This window comes from Lissotriton vulgaris, chromosome 7 (assembly GCF_964263255.1).
Source record: "Lissotriton vulgaris chromosome 7, aLisVul1.2, whole genome shotgun sequence".
In the NCBI taxonomy this organism is placed as follows: domain Eukaryota; kingdom Metazoa; phylum Chordata; class Amphibia; order Caudata; family Salamandridae; genus Lissotriton; species Lissotriton vulgaris.
The window spans coordinates 1,685,993,769-1,686,010,644 of NC_141695.1; the positions used below are offsets into that span (position 1 = coordinate 1,685,993,769).

The 16,876-nt window shown below is 44.8% G+C and overlaps 1 protein-coding gene across 1 annotated transcript in view; it reads left to right on the forward strand.

Moving 5' to 3' along the window:
* The window catches only part of OPRL1 (opioid related nociceptin receptor 1), a 201,900-nt gene that overhangs the window by 60,868 nt on the left and 124,156 nt on the right, over nucleotides 1–16,876 (forward strand). Inside the window, exon 2 of the mRNA XM_086929064.1 lies at nucleotides 126–377. Coding sequence (XP_086785190.1) covers nucleotides 151–377 — 227 coding nt within the window. The 5' untranslated portion in view covers nucleotides 126–150. The remainder of the gene's footprint in view (nucleotides 1–125; nucleotides 378–16,876) is intronic.

The window sequence follows — 16,876 nt, forward strand, 5'->3', positions numbered from 1 at the left end:
CCTTCCCATGTCGGACCAGACATTGTGGACTATTGACTGCAGGAGCCCTGACAGTCTTTCTAGGCAGTTGTAAAAGTAACCCATACATCCTGCTACTCACAATCTCCCCACCTCTTGTGTTCTAGGCTCTCCTGCAAAGTAGACCCCACGATGGACCCACATTTCCCCATTCCATCTTTTGAGGCGTCCTACTTCAGCAAGCTTCTGAACGACTCTTCAGCGATGAACCTGAGCGTCCTGCCGAGCGGCTGGTACTTCAACTCCACCTCCGACACCTTCCTGCCCCTTGGAATCAAGCTCACTATTGTGATCGTCTACCTCATTGTGTGTGTGCTGGGACTGGTGGGAAACTGTGCCGTCATGTTTGTCATCGTCAGGTAAGGAGGGGCAGCAAACATTCTGCCCAAGTGATGCACATCAAAACTAATGCATGTCTATAAGAGTTCATGATAGCTTTAGACTTGGTTATATATGACAATGACACTATGGGGCTTACTTATGAGCCCTTCGCGACACTTTCACACTGCCATTGTGTCACTTTTCGGGATGCAGTGGCCGCGTAAACAATGTGCCACGTTGCGGCATATTTACAAAGTGATGCATCTAGGCATATGCGTCACTTTGTAAAGCCCTGTGCCTCATTATACCTGCGTCAAGTATAATGCATGCTGGGTGGGCGTTCCGACGCAAGAAAGCCTCGTAGAAATGGTGCCGTGAAATCTATCGGATTTCACTGTGCCACTTTTAGGACACCACTCATGGCAGGTGTAAGGGTGACACAGTGCTATAATCACAGCCCTCCCCCTGTATTGCTAGAGTTACGTCACACTTCCGACACAACTCCAGCAATGTGTCAGTTTTGTGATGACTGATACATTAGTATATACTGACAAATCTGTCATTCCTTGTGTCATGATGTGTCATACAGTAAATATGATGCATCCATCATGTCATATGGAGGGCACTGTGAAAACTGTTGCATCTCTGTTTTCACGCAGCAGTGAAACAGTTTTCATAAATAAGGCCCTATGTTTTTGGCTCTGGATTTCTTGAAGAATCAGATGCATTGCCAAAGCTAGACTTGAGCTTAGTAAGTTGAACCAATAGGAACGTGGGCAAATTGGAATGCAAAAGGAAATTCAAGGGCTCAAAGTATTGTGACTACCCATCATGGAGTCATCTGTGTCCACAGAGTCATCTTTGCACTAGGGGGCATCTTTTAAAGGTGCTACATTCGAAATATAAAAGCATCAGGCATCTTTTAGTGTTCTTAAACTGACGAAAACAGTCAATGCACAAAAGAAAGAAGTTAAGGAAATTTTGGGCCACATGGACAGACAGGGTGTGGCAGATAGGGCAAAGGAAGTGTTAGTAAGATTAGTATGGTGTACAGGATGCAATGGGTGTGGGTATCACAAGCAGGCAGACTGACAAGCTTGGGACATGTGCACAAGCAGAGCGGGGTAGGTTTGGGTCACATCCAGAGGCCAAATCCATTTGAGCAGGGGAGCGTTGCCCCACAAGCCCCAGGGATGAGAAATATAACGGTAATAAAGTTACTATTTCATTTTTCAGCAACCCATCCCGAACTAAGTGTCAGAATGGGACTGGGCCAGTGCTGCTGAGTGGCAGCAGCAGGGAGCTGTGCGCTTTGAAATGTGCGTGTCTATTTGGCCGGCCGTCTTGGGACAGCCAGCCAGACATGTGAATTTTAAAGTTCCCTAACTTATCTGTCTTAGACAGCTGGGTTAGAGAAAGCACAGACCTCCATTGCTCTTAGGACCCCGAGAGAGCCTGCTCTATCCAATCCTGGTGCTGCTCTCATGGTGTGAGAGCAGCACCAGGATTGGGTAGTGCTGTTTCCTGCATCTGGAGCTTCCAGAAGACACTGGAGGGAGGAGGACGTTGTGTTGCATGTAAGGAAGGTAAGTCTCGTTTATTTTACTATTTTTTTAGTGTGTGCCACCTGCCCACCAAACTCGGTACATGCCAGCCGCCACTGACATGGACAGGCAGTATAAAGGGTGCAGACCTATGCTAGACAACATATTGAACTTGCGCTCATGGACAGACACTGTGAGAAGCTTGGGATACATGGACCACCACAGTTCAGCTGGGTGTGTATAAAGAGGCAATATGAGGCACTGAGAGCAGATGGACGGATGTTGTGAGTGGCTGAAGGTTCACTGAGACAGTTGGAGGAGGGCGAGCATGAGAAGCTGAAAGCACATACAAAGAGAGGAGCTCCAGTCACATGACTGATGGGTCAGCAAACTTTGGCCTCTTTGACTGAATTGGTAAGAATATTGGCAAACAGATGATGGAGTAAGCAAAACATGGACAAACAGTGTTAAGAGTTTGCTGGTGTGAAGAGTTGAGGGTACATATGTAGAAATTATTAGTGACCTGGTGCAAATGGATAGACGGTTTGGTTCTTGCACACAATCTATTTTCCTTTTTTTTTATATCCAAACACAATATCCTGAAATGGGATTTTCTTTTTGAAAATTAAAAAGATAATGCCCCCCGACCATGGGAGTCTTCTTCTATGGTGATGGAGGTAATGCTTATTTTTTACTGTCCCTCGCTGCCAGGGTTTGCCTGGTGGTGACGGACAGTAAAGCAAAGACGGATGTACGTTCTCCCATCCTATTTGGGTGGATGAGCATAAAACCAATTCTCCAATGGCCAGACTCAGTTGGAGGGTCTAACCATGGTGGAGATACCCTCATAGGAGCGGCGAACGTTCAGCGCCCAGTGCTGAACGTTCGAAGAATGAATGCCGGCCCGTCGGCCAATGGTCGTGCGCAGCACTGGCAAGGTAGTGCTCGCGACGACCGTTGGCCGACGACAGCACTTAAGGGGCTAAAGTAGCCATGGTTACGCCAATGATCCACCTGTATATGAATCAGATGAGCGGACCATTATCTTGGCGATAAGGATGCTCCGTCGCCATTGCTAAGGAGTATTCTTACCATCAAGATATAAATCGGACCCTATGTCAGTACATTGTATTACAAGTGATGTTATGGATTACATTTTCCCAACAAGAAAATGTAAACAAATTCTGGTTTGACAATGTAATAGTCGCAGAGGCGAAAGAGCCAAAAATAACTTTATAGTGCACCACCTCTGAATGAATCCAGAATTGAGATAATCTTGCTCTTTGAACGTAATTTAATGAGTAAAAGAATAAACTAATTTGCTATGAGTCGTTCTGATCTATTATTGATTTACAGAATCTTCCGTTCTAAGCATTGCTCCCAATGCAGAAGCCTTTGTCAAGGCCTCTAATCAAATTCGGTAAAGCATTCTTACCAGGAAAGAATGTTTCCACCCAATGCAAAAAAGCACATGTAATCGACATGTTTTTAATTACATTTTGACAATGACTTCTTTGATGAGCTTTCTCCTAAACGGTCCTACTTATCCTGATAGGCAGATACCTAAAACAAACTTTTGTCTTCATCAATATAGGCTTGGACTTCTGTAAATCACTCAAAAGTTCAGCTTCGAACGTCCTCAATAACTTCACCCAGAGTAGCCTGATAGAAATAGATGATTTTGATTTGATTTGATTTGATTATTCAATTTATAGAACGCGACGAATGCCTGGAGGCGTCTTGGCGCTAGGGACTCAGGGAGAGAGAAGCTAGAGTGTAATGACGAGATATCAGTTTGGAACAACCAAGTTTTTACTTTCTTCCTAAATGCTGGAAGATCTAAGCTGTTTTTGATTGTGAGCGGAAGGCGATTCCAAAACTTGGCGGCTCCCAATAGGAAGCTCCTTCCACCCCAGCGTACCTGCTTAAACCTGGGCAGTCGCAGCAGTCTATGATGGAATGACTGTGTCACTAAATTCAAAAAAAGTTATGGGGTTATATGGAAATACGTATTAAAAGCTGAGCTACCTACTGAAGAGAGTGAAGAATGAACAGCAAGCGACAGTCACCAATGCTGGTCAACACTGAATATTGCAGAAAAGGTGGTACAATTACCAACAGCTTCTCTTTACATACTCCGAGTAGGATACAATGATGGAAAAAGGTTCTGCATGAGTCTTTTATCAGAGTAGAGTTAACACAGGTCCTATAAATATGAAATGTGTGGGAATTAGTGAAAGTCTCATGAAAATAATCTAAAAATGCAAAAGGCTCAACCCTCTAAGGCTCTTCTTCTGAGTTGCCCACAAATCCTGATCCAAATGCCAACATCCCATTTGCACCCACATTAGCATTCCAACTCAGGTCATAGATGCTTACTTGACTTTCTGCCTACACCATTTTTCACCAGGTAGAACCTGGCACAAATGGCACGTGCAAAAAGAGCACTTTATGAGTCTCTGGGCTTCTCACAATGAGGATTTAAACAGGAACTTACAATTTGAGCAGAAATGAACATAAAAGAGCGGTTTAGAAGAGAAGCAGATTGGTAAGAATCAATTGTGTTTTTTATAATTGTGCTAACATCCTTGAGTGCATGGCATCTAGAAATTAAATGCAGAAGTCAAGAACAAATTGATGGGCTTTCCCCTAAACCAATGAAACCTGGGAGTGCAGACAGGCAACTCATGTCAAGGTAACCCTCGTGCCTTTCCCTTGATGTATTGTGTATATTCTGCATAAAAGAAGGTTCCAAAACCATTAGATTCCACTCTGCAGCATCGTTCAGAGGCTGAGATGTGGTCTACCGATCAGTCAGTTATGAGGCGTATTACAAAGATGACTGGATTTTGCAAAAAAGTGATGGGCCATAGTTATAAATCTTTATGCCGATGACGTGCAGACAGGCCAAAACACAAAAAGTGCATGAATAGATAGGACCTAGATAACATTTTCCCTGGTATCCAACAGATCAGAAACACACCCAAGTAGAAACTCGCATTGTAATCTTTTTTGTGCCTGCAATTGAAGACAAAGAATACTGGGGAATCTGTACAATGAAGTGGTGGAGCGTGTCATTAGCCTCCTGGGCTTAAAGCCCCTCTCCGCCACTTTGGAAACGCAAGGCTGCACCATATTTACAAGAATGTGGTGCAGCCTTGCGTTTCCCCCTGCGATGGCGCTAAGTTTAACAACTTAGCGCCATCGCAGGCACCTTTGCACCGGAGTGCAAGGGTGTCTGTGTGCAGGGGAGGATTGGTTATGTGTAGGAAGGTGTCCCTTCCTGCACATAAACAATCCTAAAATGCCACTTTGTAACTTTCATGTGTGCGGCTTCATGCAGCACACATGTAAGTTACAAACCAGCAATTTTTTAAAGATTTGTTTATGTACAGGAAGGGACGCCATCCTGTACATAAACAAACCATAGTATTTAGCTTTTTCCATGTGTGCTGCACAAGGCAGCACACATGGTAAAAGCAAAAACGAGGAGAAATAATGTATTTCTCCTTGTTTCGCCAACTTAAGACAAGGATTTTCAAGGTCCTAATTTTGCCGCTACCTCCTATGTACGCCACCCTTCAACATAGGGGGCAGCATCAAATACAATGGGTGTTGTGGTAGAACGCCTGCAACAATACCCACTGAATGGCCGTTTCACGCTAAACATAGCGTGAATGGGTGCCTTCTGTACAAGGTAGCGTTAAGCCACGTTAAGTGGCTTAATGCTGCTTTGTACATAAGGCAAGGAACGTCACAAAAAGTGATGCTCCCGTGGCAATAGGGGCTTGTACTTATGCCCCAGTGTTTTTCCATGTGAAGAGCTCTGATGCTTTTACAGTGCCCTCTGTGAAAATCCATCTTTGTTCGTTTAGACGTAGGACTGGGGGAAATTTTAATCACACAGGTGTAATTGGTGTAATTTCAGTAATTACGCATTACTGGCTATGTTAAATTACATTCATATTGTTTAATTTCCTTTAATTGTTTACAAATTAGGGACTTTTGATAGTTAATACATATCGGTGAATGATAGTTCTTATTATGTCTGCATAATTCACCTATGGTAGAGCCACACACACCACATGGGCTCTGTTAAAGTACCCTGCACCCGTGGTTTTACAATTTGTGTGGCTCCGGTCATGCAGTTGTGCTCCAAAATGACTGACAATTAGAGGCATGCCATATAGGCTAATGTCACCGATTTAAGAGCAAGGTCACGAACAACAGGTTTTATCCTCACTGGAAAAAGAATTATAGATTCAAATAATTTCTAGAAGATGGAGTTCTAGATGCACCACTTTTATTAATTAAATTAATTCCTTGGTTGCTCTGAAAAACAGCGATTTTAAAAGGCTTCTCTAAAATATCATATAGGATTGTAATTTTGCAGCAAAAACCTCATAATCGCCAACCAGCCTGCAATTGTGCTACCGTCTTACATGTCGCACCAAAGAAAATGTTCTTTACTTTGCATTGTCAAATTTGCAACAACAGAATTATCATGAAGAACATCCTATTAATTTAGAAAAAAAGCGTCACATAGTTCACTGGAAATCAATACATGTTTAACAATTAAGCCAGCAAAAAGTGTGTTCATAATTAGGTATGGATCCTGAATATCGACTCCAGATTATTGATTGAACATAATTTCAAGGTTAGAATATCTGCAGTAGAATTAACGAGATATTGAGGGAAATATATAATTAGTGCTGATGTTTAAATTATTGTTAATTCAAATATTATGGTATTCAAAACTTTTACTGTGGTCTACATTGTGTTTGTTAATGCGATGCAGCGCGCATAAGGTAAATTGTTTAATTATTTAATTACTTACCTTACTTCCGTCCGTCATATGACCATCGCATGTTGGACTCTACTGCCCCCCCCCCCCCCACCCCCCACCTGCCCCTCCCCGCCCCACCGCCCCCTACACTCCCACAGCAAGCCCTTACTGAATTTAGGTCGAAGTTGGGAAGCTTGGCTGATTTATGCAGAGGTAAGTTTTCTAGATGTGTCAAAAAGTTGCATAATTTGGGCGGTTTTCTTGTAATTACAAGAAATTTCAGGGGGGAAAACCCATGCAAAATTATGCGTAATGCCCTGAAAAGCAAAACCAGTATTTGGCACTATATTTTAACACAAAATATATATGAAGAAACACAAGATCCACAAACTGCGGCTGCTTGAGTTATGCTCATTTACTTTGTTCCTATGTGCGCACTCTCCGTTTGTGCAGCAAACAGCGTGTAATTACGCATCACAAACGTTTTGGTAATTTCATGTTTTAAGTGTACAGCAAAAAATTGCTGGAATGACTTGAGATTACGCCGGCATAATTGAAATTTCACCCAGACCTAGAATTTAATTCTGAAGCATCTGTTGGCGCAAAAGTCACGCATTGCTGGAGTTGTGTGGCAAGCATGACGCAACACCAGCAAGGTCTATACTTATTGTGCTGTGTCACTACTTACACCTGCTCCAAACAAGTGAAAGCTTTTGACGCAGTGGCGTCCTAGAAGTGGGGCAGTGAAATCCTGCAGATTTCACTGCCTCACTTCTACGTGGCTTTCCTGCGGGGGAACGCCCACTCTGTCTGATTTATATGTGACGCAGGCATAATGTGGCGCAGGGATTTACAACGCGACGCACCTCCCTAGATGCATCACGTTATTAATGGGCCACAACCTGGCGCATTGTTTACGCCGCCGCTGCGTCACAAAAAGTGACACAGGGCTTGTAAATCTGCCCATGTGTGGTTTAGGCAAGATGCAAACAGAAAGCTTTGATGAAAGAAGTCTGTACACCTCTGATATACACTGTGCTCCGTTTTTGCACAGAAACCTAACGAAAGGTGTGTTTATAACTGTACTTTTTTTCAACACCGATAGATTCATTAATAATTGAAATATATCTCAGGACCTGAATAGCATTGATTGGTGTGTGCAAATATGTTTACTCACCTTGAAAAACCAATTAAAGAACATGGTGTAATTTCAAAAGGAGCAGCCGAGATCCCATCAACGAACAGATTCAGGGACTATACTTAGTGCTATTGATTGGATATCTGTACGAGTGGTACTTAATCTGTGGTCCACGAAACCTGCTCAGGGCGTCCACGACTGCTTAGAATATTAAATAACATTAACAGATTAATACAACGTGCATACATAAAGAAGCAAAATGTGCACTTGAAAATGTTGAAATGTTTTGCAAACTTGAAGGAATTTGAAACTGGACGGTAAAAATGAGGTTTGTGTCCTCAGATTGATCCAGGGGAGTAGTGCAAGTGCATCAACCACAATATAGTATGGACGATGAGCGACCGCAATTGAATTTAGAAAATCTCCAACCTTCCCTTTAAAATTTAAATGTCAAGTTTTATAAACATATATTTGTTAATCAATTATATCAAATATTTAATCATGTGTGTATTTATTTGATGAATTAATGTTTCTATATTATTTGTTTATATATTTTGTCATTCAGATCATCGCAATGACTCAGTGGGACTCCCCTGATTCCAATAATGATTCAATGGGGGATAGTCTCTGATTCAAGTAATGATTAAGTGGGGGTCCACAGAAGTCAAAAGGTTAAGAACCACTGCACTATACAGAAAAGAGGGATCCTTCCTATAAATCTATGCACACCACCAGTCCCCGCTAATCACATAATTGAATCTTTACCCCAAAGGTCCTCATTTGCCCCTTTGGCTTCACTTCACACCACAGCACTGTGAAAAAGCACAATGACAGCATCACTCTAATTCTCTCAAGGATGTAGACCCCCGCAGACCCGGGGACGTCAATCCTTCAGGGGTGCTCCATTCAAGCCAAGGAATATACTGTGAGATATGGTGGGGGGGGGGGGGTCAAGGGCCCTTCATCACAATTTACAGTGGGGCCCCATCCTTTTGCTGTATGCCACTGGTTCTCACACATGACATCAGATCACCATTAGAATCATAGCCTACCACACAGTACCATGCTACTCGTCCACAAAAGCGCCTTGGCGCTGCAGCAGGGGATTGAAGCGCTACATGAAGCAGCTATAAAACAAAATCATGTGCTTGTCTATCCCTTTCTCTGGCTGATGTGACTGGGGTGGGAATGGCTGAGCTGCCCTGGGCAGACTGATTCCAAGCCATTATGCAAACCTGCTCTGAAATGAATAGCAGGGGACAGCTAAACACAGACATCCCGTTAAATGTCGACAGAGCGGCCTCTCAGCTGTAAGGCCCTGTTATTTTCCTGGCAGAAACGCAGGTCGCTTGCTGTATTTATCACTCTCTGACATTTACCTCGCGCGCCAAGATGAGATTTCTATATAGTATGTAATTCTTTTGAAGGGTTTTTTTTCCCTGTGAGCGCCTGGCACAACTTACTCACAGACTCCTTCAGCCCGAGCTGAGAGCAGAGGACTAGCCCAGATTCTACCCTTTCAGGAAAAGGCTGAAAACTCACCTCTTCAAAGAGCTCTACATCGTGACTTCATAGGAGACACCTTTCCCTCCAGTGAGCCCCAACATTCCTCTCCCCTCTCTGTCAATATTATTGGGTCACCTTTCTGAGTGCATAGAGGGCTCCACCGCCTTTTTTTACGGGGCCTATGTGGAGTTAAGAACAGTAAAGACAGATAGATAGACGGATGGACGGGCAGGGGGGTGGACGGACGGACGAAGGAGGGGCGGACGGACGGACAGACAGACAGACAGACAGATAGATAGATAGATAGATAGATAGATTGATTTTTATTGTTTCAAGTTATTTTAAACCATCACAATATAACAAAAGCCTATGGGTGGGGTTACAATATTGAACTCACCATACTAACCCGAGACAACATTGTATTCACAATATCTGTAACCAGTATGTCGTCAAGGTAAGCAAATGTGGAGTTAGAAACAGCAAAGAAAGACAGACAGACAGACAGACAGACAGACAGATAGACAGATAGATAGATAGATAGATAGATAGATAGATAGATAGATAGATAGATAGATAGATTGATAGATTGATAGATAGATAAATAGATTTTATTGTTTCATGTTTTTCAAAACCATCACAATATAACAAAAGCCTATAAGAAAAAGGTTAAAACAGCATGAATTCATATCATATCTTGTTTAGCAGTCATGCTTTCTTCAATCGAGTACATCCTAAAAGTGTGTGCGTTGTTTTTTTTAAATCAGATTCTAAAAAAAAGTCCTACTTCTTGAAATGGACTGCCAATAAAACGGGGATCCTTGGAGAGCATGGGCTGATGGAAACCCCTTCAAGTCATTTGGGAACATAGGCCAGAGAATAAGGGGGCGGCTAAAATAAAAAATTTAGGTTGATAAAGTGCATTTTGCAGTATACTGTATAATTCAACTCCCTCTGGGCCTTGCTGTCCTGGGGTTGCCTGTTCTTATGCTAGCTGGTATAATGTGCAACGCATTTTCTGTGGAGTCACACTCCCAGGACACTGACCAATGAATAAATTGCCTGTTGCAATGCTGTGTGCCTTGTTAATTATGGCTTACTCTAGTCGTAGCTGTCCTAGCTCAGCCAGATCATGGTGGGTCGGAGGGTGGCATATGCAGGATCATTTTATTTAGCTTTGTAAGCCCGGATGATTCCTATTTAGTCGGTGTTGGACTTGGCTCTTTTTGCAGGGTCATCCCTAAACTTTTTGCATTTCTACTAGCCTTTTTTCTGACATGGTGTTGGTGGTTTTAGGACTCTGGGCACTTTAGCACTGCTGTTCAGTGTAAGGTGCGTGTGCTCTCTGTGTTAACTATGGTAAGATTGGTCTGCACCTGTTTGGCCTATTTAATTTACCTGTGAGTCCCTTGTAAAGTGGTAACTTAAATACCCAGGGCTGGTGAATTAAATGCTACTGGTGGGCTTGCAGCCCCGATTGCGCCACCCACCAAAGTAGCCTTTCAAACCTATCCCAGGCCATTGCCATTGCAGGGCCTGTGTGCGCAGTGTTACTGCCGCTGTGAGGTGGCACATAAAGTGTGTGCCATGTCCATGACCCCCCTTTTACTATATATCAGTCACCCCTAAGGTAGACCTTAGCTAGCCCTATTGGCAGGGTGCATTGTAAGTAAAAGGTAGGACATGTAGCTTAAGTGTGTGACATGTCCTGGTAGTGACAAACAGCCATTTTGGTTTCTCACTACTGTTGGGCTGCCCTCCCATAGGAATGCATTGGGAATTACTTGATAAGTGTGTCAGTGGTAATTCCTGATATGAGAGGTGCAGTGTGGTCAAGTTTGGTATGTTTGAAATAGTAATAATAAATGCTACGCAATGGTGTGCGCAGATTTCTTATAACTATTTTAGAAATGCCACTTTTCGAAGTTGGCATTTCTGTGTGCTATGTGTCTGTCTGCCTGCCTGATGTGAATTGCATATCTGGCTTTTGAGTGATGGGGCTTGTGAGGTGTGTGTGGCTCCAGGAGGGGCAGGGTGAGCCAGAGCTAGGCTGAATGGGACATCTGTGTTTAGAATGGTGGGAGGAGTAGTCCCCTGGCCAGGAATAGGATTGTGCCTGCCTAGGTCAATGCTGGCTCCACCCCTTTGTGGTGTGTCTGATGACCGAGCCCCCATCTCCCAAAGAAGGGTGTGAGCACTGTAAACGGAGTGGTCCAGAACCAGTTCTAGCTGGTCCCACCAAGCCCTGTGCTCTGCAGACAAAGGGAAATGGAGTATACATGTAGGGGCTGTGACCCAATGTTTTGGTGTGTGCTGACCCTGTACTACTGGGGCGTGCAGCTGCGGGGGTCCCAGGAGGAACTGCCATGGGGGCTTGCCTCCCTACTAGAGAACCCTGTGTGCTGGCCTCACTGCAGCAGGGGTTTAAAGCACTACATGAAGCAGCTATAAAACAAAATAATGTGCTTGTCTATCCCTTTCTCTGTCGGATGTTACTGGGGTGGGAATGGCTGAGCTGCCCTGGGCAGACTGATTTCAACAGCCATTATGCAAATCTACTTTGAAATGAATAGCAGGGGACAGCTAAACACAGGCATCCTGTTAAATGTCGACAGAGCGGCCTCTCAGCTGTAATGCCCTGTTATTTTCCTGGCAGAAATGCAGGTCACTTGCTGTATTTATCACTCTCTGACATTTACCACCCGCGCCAAGATGAACGTTTTGTATAGTATGTAATTCTTTTGAAGGTTTTTTTTTCCTGTGAGCGCCTGGCACAACCTACTCACAGACTCCTTCAGCCAGAGGTCAGAGCAGAGGACTAGCCCAGATTCTACCCTTTCAGGAAAAGGCTGAAAACTCACCTCTTTAAAGAACTCTACATCGTGACTTCATAGGAGACATCTTTGCCTCCAGTGAGCCCCAACATTTCTCTCCCCTCTCTGTGCCAGCTGTGCTCCTTGGACCTTTTCCTTAAACCTTCAGGACTTCCAAGGACTGTGAGCTCATGGCGCATTCTGAGCTCTGGATTTGAATTGCAAGGAGAAGAGGAGCCTGCAGGTGTTGCAGCGTGCTTCTGAAGGGAATCTGGGCATGTGGGGTTCCCCCTAACCTGCTGATTTGTGAGCAGGAGCCCACCGCACTGTTTTATGCTTGCTGGCGGGTGCCCACCCCGCTTATGCTCTCATTTTTGGCAGCTGGTTCCCAAGCCGCATTTTGCTGATCGAGGCTGGTGCCCACCCCGCATGTGGTGTTCATCGGCGGGTGCCCACCCCGCGTTTCTGCACTTTGGAGCAGCGGGTGCCCACCCCGCTTAAGTCATTGGTTCCAAGCCGGTGCCCACCCCGCATTACCACCGTGAAGAGGAGCCACTGCATCGCCAAGATCGGCCCGGAGGAAGTCAGGTGGCCGTACCTGGTTGGGGACGTGGCCTCTATCCCCCGAGCTGGAAGGAGAATCCAGGCGGGAGCCTACCCCGCAATGGGCTGCGCCGGAGAAAGCCCGTGATCCAGCAGGACTCCCCGTGAGCTGGTGGGAGCCCACGCCCTCGCAAAACCATCCGAAGAGGTCCTGGTGGAGCGGAGACTGCCGCTGCTGGAAGGAGTCCCGGGTAGTCCAGAGGAACCCGGAGGAGCTGGCCACATGCCCCGGTGAGTGAGGCTGAGTGTGAAGAGCCATGAGGGGAGGGGCTAGGATCGAGGCACATTGCTGGTGCCTGAGCGAACCCACAGGAGAGCGGGCCGCTCCAACGAAGGGGGCATTTTCCTTTTCATGGCACCCGGAGGAGCCCGGTGATCGGGGCTCCCCCAGGCACAGTTGGATCCAAGGCGACAAGTTCTCCAGCTGCACCGCGAGAGTGCGGGCAGCTGCAACGGGGGTCACATTTTTTTCCAGAGCCCCAGTGGAGGCCCGAAGGTACCCTGAGTACCAGGGCTGATTCATGTTCCCAGTTGCACCGCCGTAGCGGGAAACTGCAATGTTGGGCTACATTCATTGAGAGAGCCCCAGTGCGGGGTCCCAGAGCCCAGCGTCGTTTTTCCTCTTGGCCATATTTGTTTTTAGGGCCCGAGAGGGCACAGTAAGTGCCAGTGCCCACATTTTTGCCTGCACAGCTGCACCTCAATTAGCGGCAGCTGCCACATTTAGGCCTGCACAATGGCGCACATTTGGGATTCTGCTGCATTGGAAGCCAGTCCTGACACCTAGGGACCGAGGGCATTTGAGCCCCAGCAAAAGGCCAGTTGGCCTGGGGTCAGTTGTAAGTTGGTAGGGTGCAAGGCCCCAGTGTGATATCTAATGCATAATATGTTTATGCCCAGTTTTCAGTTCTACTATGTTTGCCCAACAGGTTCAGGCAAGGTACAATCTATGTTACCAGTCATGACTGGTTGTTTTACTGGAATGCGATGTGACATATGTCCAGTGTTCAGGCCTAATGTGTTTAGACCTAAGGTGGTGTTGCATAATGTAGCTGTGCTGATGCCTAACGTCCTGCTATGCTGTTTAGGCCTAGTGGGATTGCATAAGGTGGTTATGCTGGTGAGGCCTAATGCGCAATGTGTTTTATGCCTAAAGTCATACTATGATATTTTAGGATGGTTTCTAATGCTAATAATAATGCTCAGGTCATTATGGTACCAGTAGTAACTGGCTGTGTTTGACATTTACTTACTTGTCCTGATGGTTCTGGCCGTGGCCCGATTTGCCTGGTCCTGTATATAATCCCCTGTGAATATTGCCTAGTGCCAGTTGGCACAGTGTAAATGTATGATATTGTTTCTAATGTGTTTATGATAATACAAAGGCTATGTTTTAATTATATAACCTTTAAGCATGGGTGAATTTTGCGAATCTGGCATTCGCGAATTTGCATATTTGCGAACTCGCAATCCGCAAAATCCGCGAACTCTCGCAAATTTGCGGATTTTTTTTGTGTGTTCGCAAGGGTTTCTGCCAGTTCGCGAGGCTTTTGTACCAGTTCGCAATTGCGAACTTACTTGTCGACTCGCAACGGTCGCGACTTTGTTGTTTCTACGTCTGGTTCATCATCACAGGTTCACAGCACCCTCTGTTTCACCACTGCCACCCTCTGATTCACCCATGCCACCCTCTGGTACATCACTGCCACCCTCTGGAAAAGCAAGCACACCTGCCCTGCTTCAACTGACATGAATTAATTTGGGGTTGATTAATGTGTCACTGAATTTAAATTTCCTGTCTGGCACCTGCTTCCTTATCTGTAATTTTCTTTCTGTTGCAGTGCAATTTTTTTCCCAGGACCTTTGTGGCCTACTTGTAGCTATTCTATGAGCCTGCTGTGAGGGTCAAAGCAAGGTCATAGAATAGTTGCAAGTAGGCAACTGAACTCTGGAGGGGCCCCTCAGGAAGCACTACAGGGAATGGTTACTAATGATGAGTTTGAACTTTTGCACCTGCTGAGTGCTTTCAGTTTTGCAAAACTCGTTTTTCTGCAGAACATCAACTGTACGTAGGCAACTGAACTCTGGAGGGGCCCCTCAAGAAGCACTACAGGGAATGGTTACTAATGATGAGTGAACTTTTGCACCTGCTGAGTGCTTTCAGTTTTGCAAAACTCGTTTTTCTGCAGAACAGCAACTGTAATGCCCCAAACAAACTTACTTGTGAAAGTTGATTTCCAATCCAAAAATGATCCAAAGAAAGTCAAAAAGGACTCAAATCCAAAAAAGTGCAGGCAAATGTCAACCTGAGGAGTTATTCTGATAAAAATACGGCGGGTTGGTTTTGGCTTGCTCTAGTAGCACCATTCTTTTGAGATGCAAGAGGCCCAACTGTGCCTTAACTCGACTGGTCTAGCCCTGCACTGTACTGGCTGCTGCATGCCGCAAATGGAGATGCATCATAGAATTGGCATGGGTGGCACTGCTTTAGAATGATAGAAACCAAAGTAAATTGCCACGTTTAGCACATCCTGTAAGGCACAAGTTCAGTCGCTTGACTGCTTCTCTGAAGAATTTCATACATCTGGCTGAAAGCTGTGCTTAAGTTCCACTAAGACATGCGATAATGACAATGTTGCATTGTGTTACGCCTAGGTGTTAGAATCCTGGTTTCAACCAGTAGCATCTTAAGTTCTTTAAGCCTGGCCAAATACAAACCCCATGCGTCAATGATTCCTTTGTATAGTTACACAATCAGCAGTTGTGTTCCGAGGAGCCTTTTAAATGCCCATATTTGTGTTCTTTAAAGGGCATTAGCCTGCATCTCAGTATCATAACTTATTTTTTGAAGGCCAGTTTCATGGGGTTAGATAGATATAATGCTTTTCAATGCTCTTGGTACAGAGTCCCCCACAGGTCGACACGGGGCTTTCCTAAAAACTCTTGCCTGTCTTTATCTCCAGATTTTGGGGCATATTATCAAGGGCAATATTGCCACTTTTTGCCGAAAAAGCAGCGATATTTTAATCGCCCTATTAACAAGCCTGCAATAACAGGCATTAGTGCAGGATTACAGGTGTAGCTGTCGTATTTTTTACACTTTGCATGTCAGCGATATATATCGCTAATGACATGCAAAGTTGGCTATCCTGACTATCATGTCATGGAAAAACTAGCAGACACAACTTTGCCCTATTATCGATGCGGCCCCAGAACCACGAAGCGATAAAAAAAGACGCGGTTATTGCCGGTAATTATCGTCAACAAAAATCCTGACTTGCCTATCTGTATCATGGGAGGTGGATTGTATGGTTAAGTCCACATCTCCCTTTCAATAAGGATTCCCCTATTGCTGCAGGTTTATCGCTGGATTCCCAGCGATAATCCCGCATTTCGCCGCTATCACCGGATTTTTAATCGCCTTGGAGAAATGCGTTGATAATGACACAATATCTCGGCGATAAAATCCAGCGATAGCTGGCGATGGCAAAAATCGAGCAAAGCGGGAAATGCGATATTATCAGATTTCCTAGATAATGTGCCCCTTTAATTTTGTGATTTAGGCCAGCAATTTTGCAGCTAGCTTTGGAGTCAAATTTTGGTTAAAGATGTTGTGGGCTCCAAGAGATTCGATTGAGTTCCTCAGACAGGGCTCCCACTGGAGTTTTTTTTATCTTGTATGTCTTGTCCGATCATTTCTTTAATAGTCCTGTGGGGGCATCCTTGAGCTTTGCATAATATCTCAGGAAGCAAGCCTTCAGTATATGTGATTGTTTACAAAGGTCAAATTTCAACGATATGTGGGACAATGGTGCAGCGTCAGGAAGGTTGAACAGATGTCTATAGCATCTTGTTTGCACTTTATCACGCTATGTGGAGATGTGGTCTTTAAATATCAATGAGCCATATGTGAGAATTGGCATGAGATTGGCCTCGATTACTCCGCAGATGCCAGTAAGGTCTGGACCGTGCATCTATTTTTGCCAATTCTTTTAAGCTCATTGCCATCGACAGGTTGGTTTCTTTTAGTCTGAAGAGCTGTGTTACATGAGACCCACGCTGATTGAAGTAAATGTCTAGATATTTAGGGTTCGACACTGTGCTCCAGAATCACGTTGTGAGAGTTCAATTTGGCAGCGCAAATGTTTCT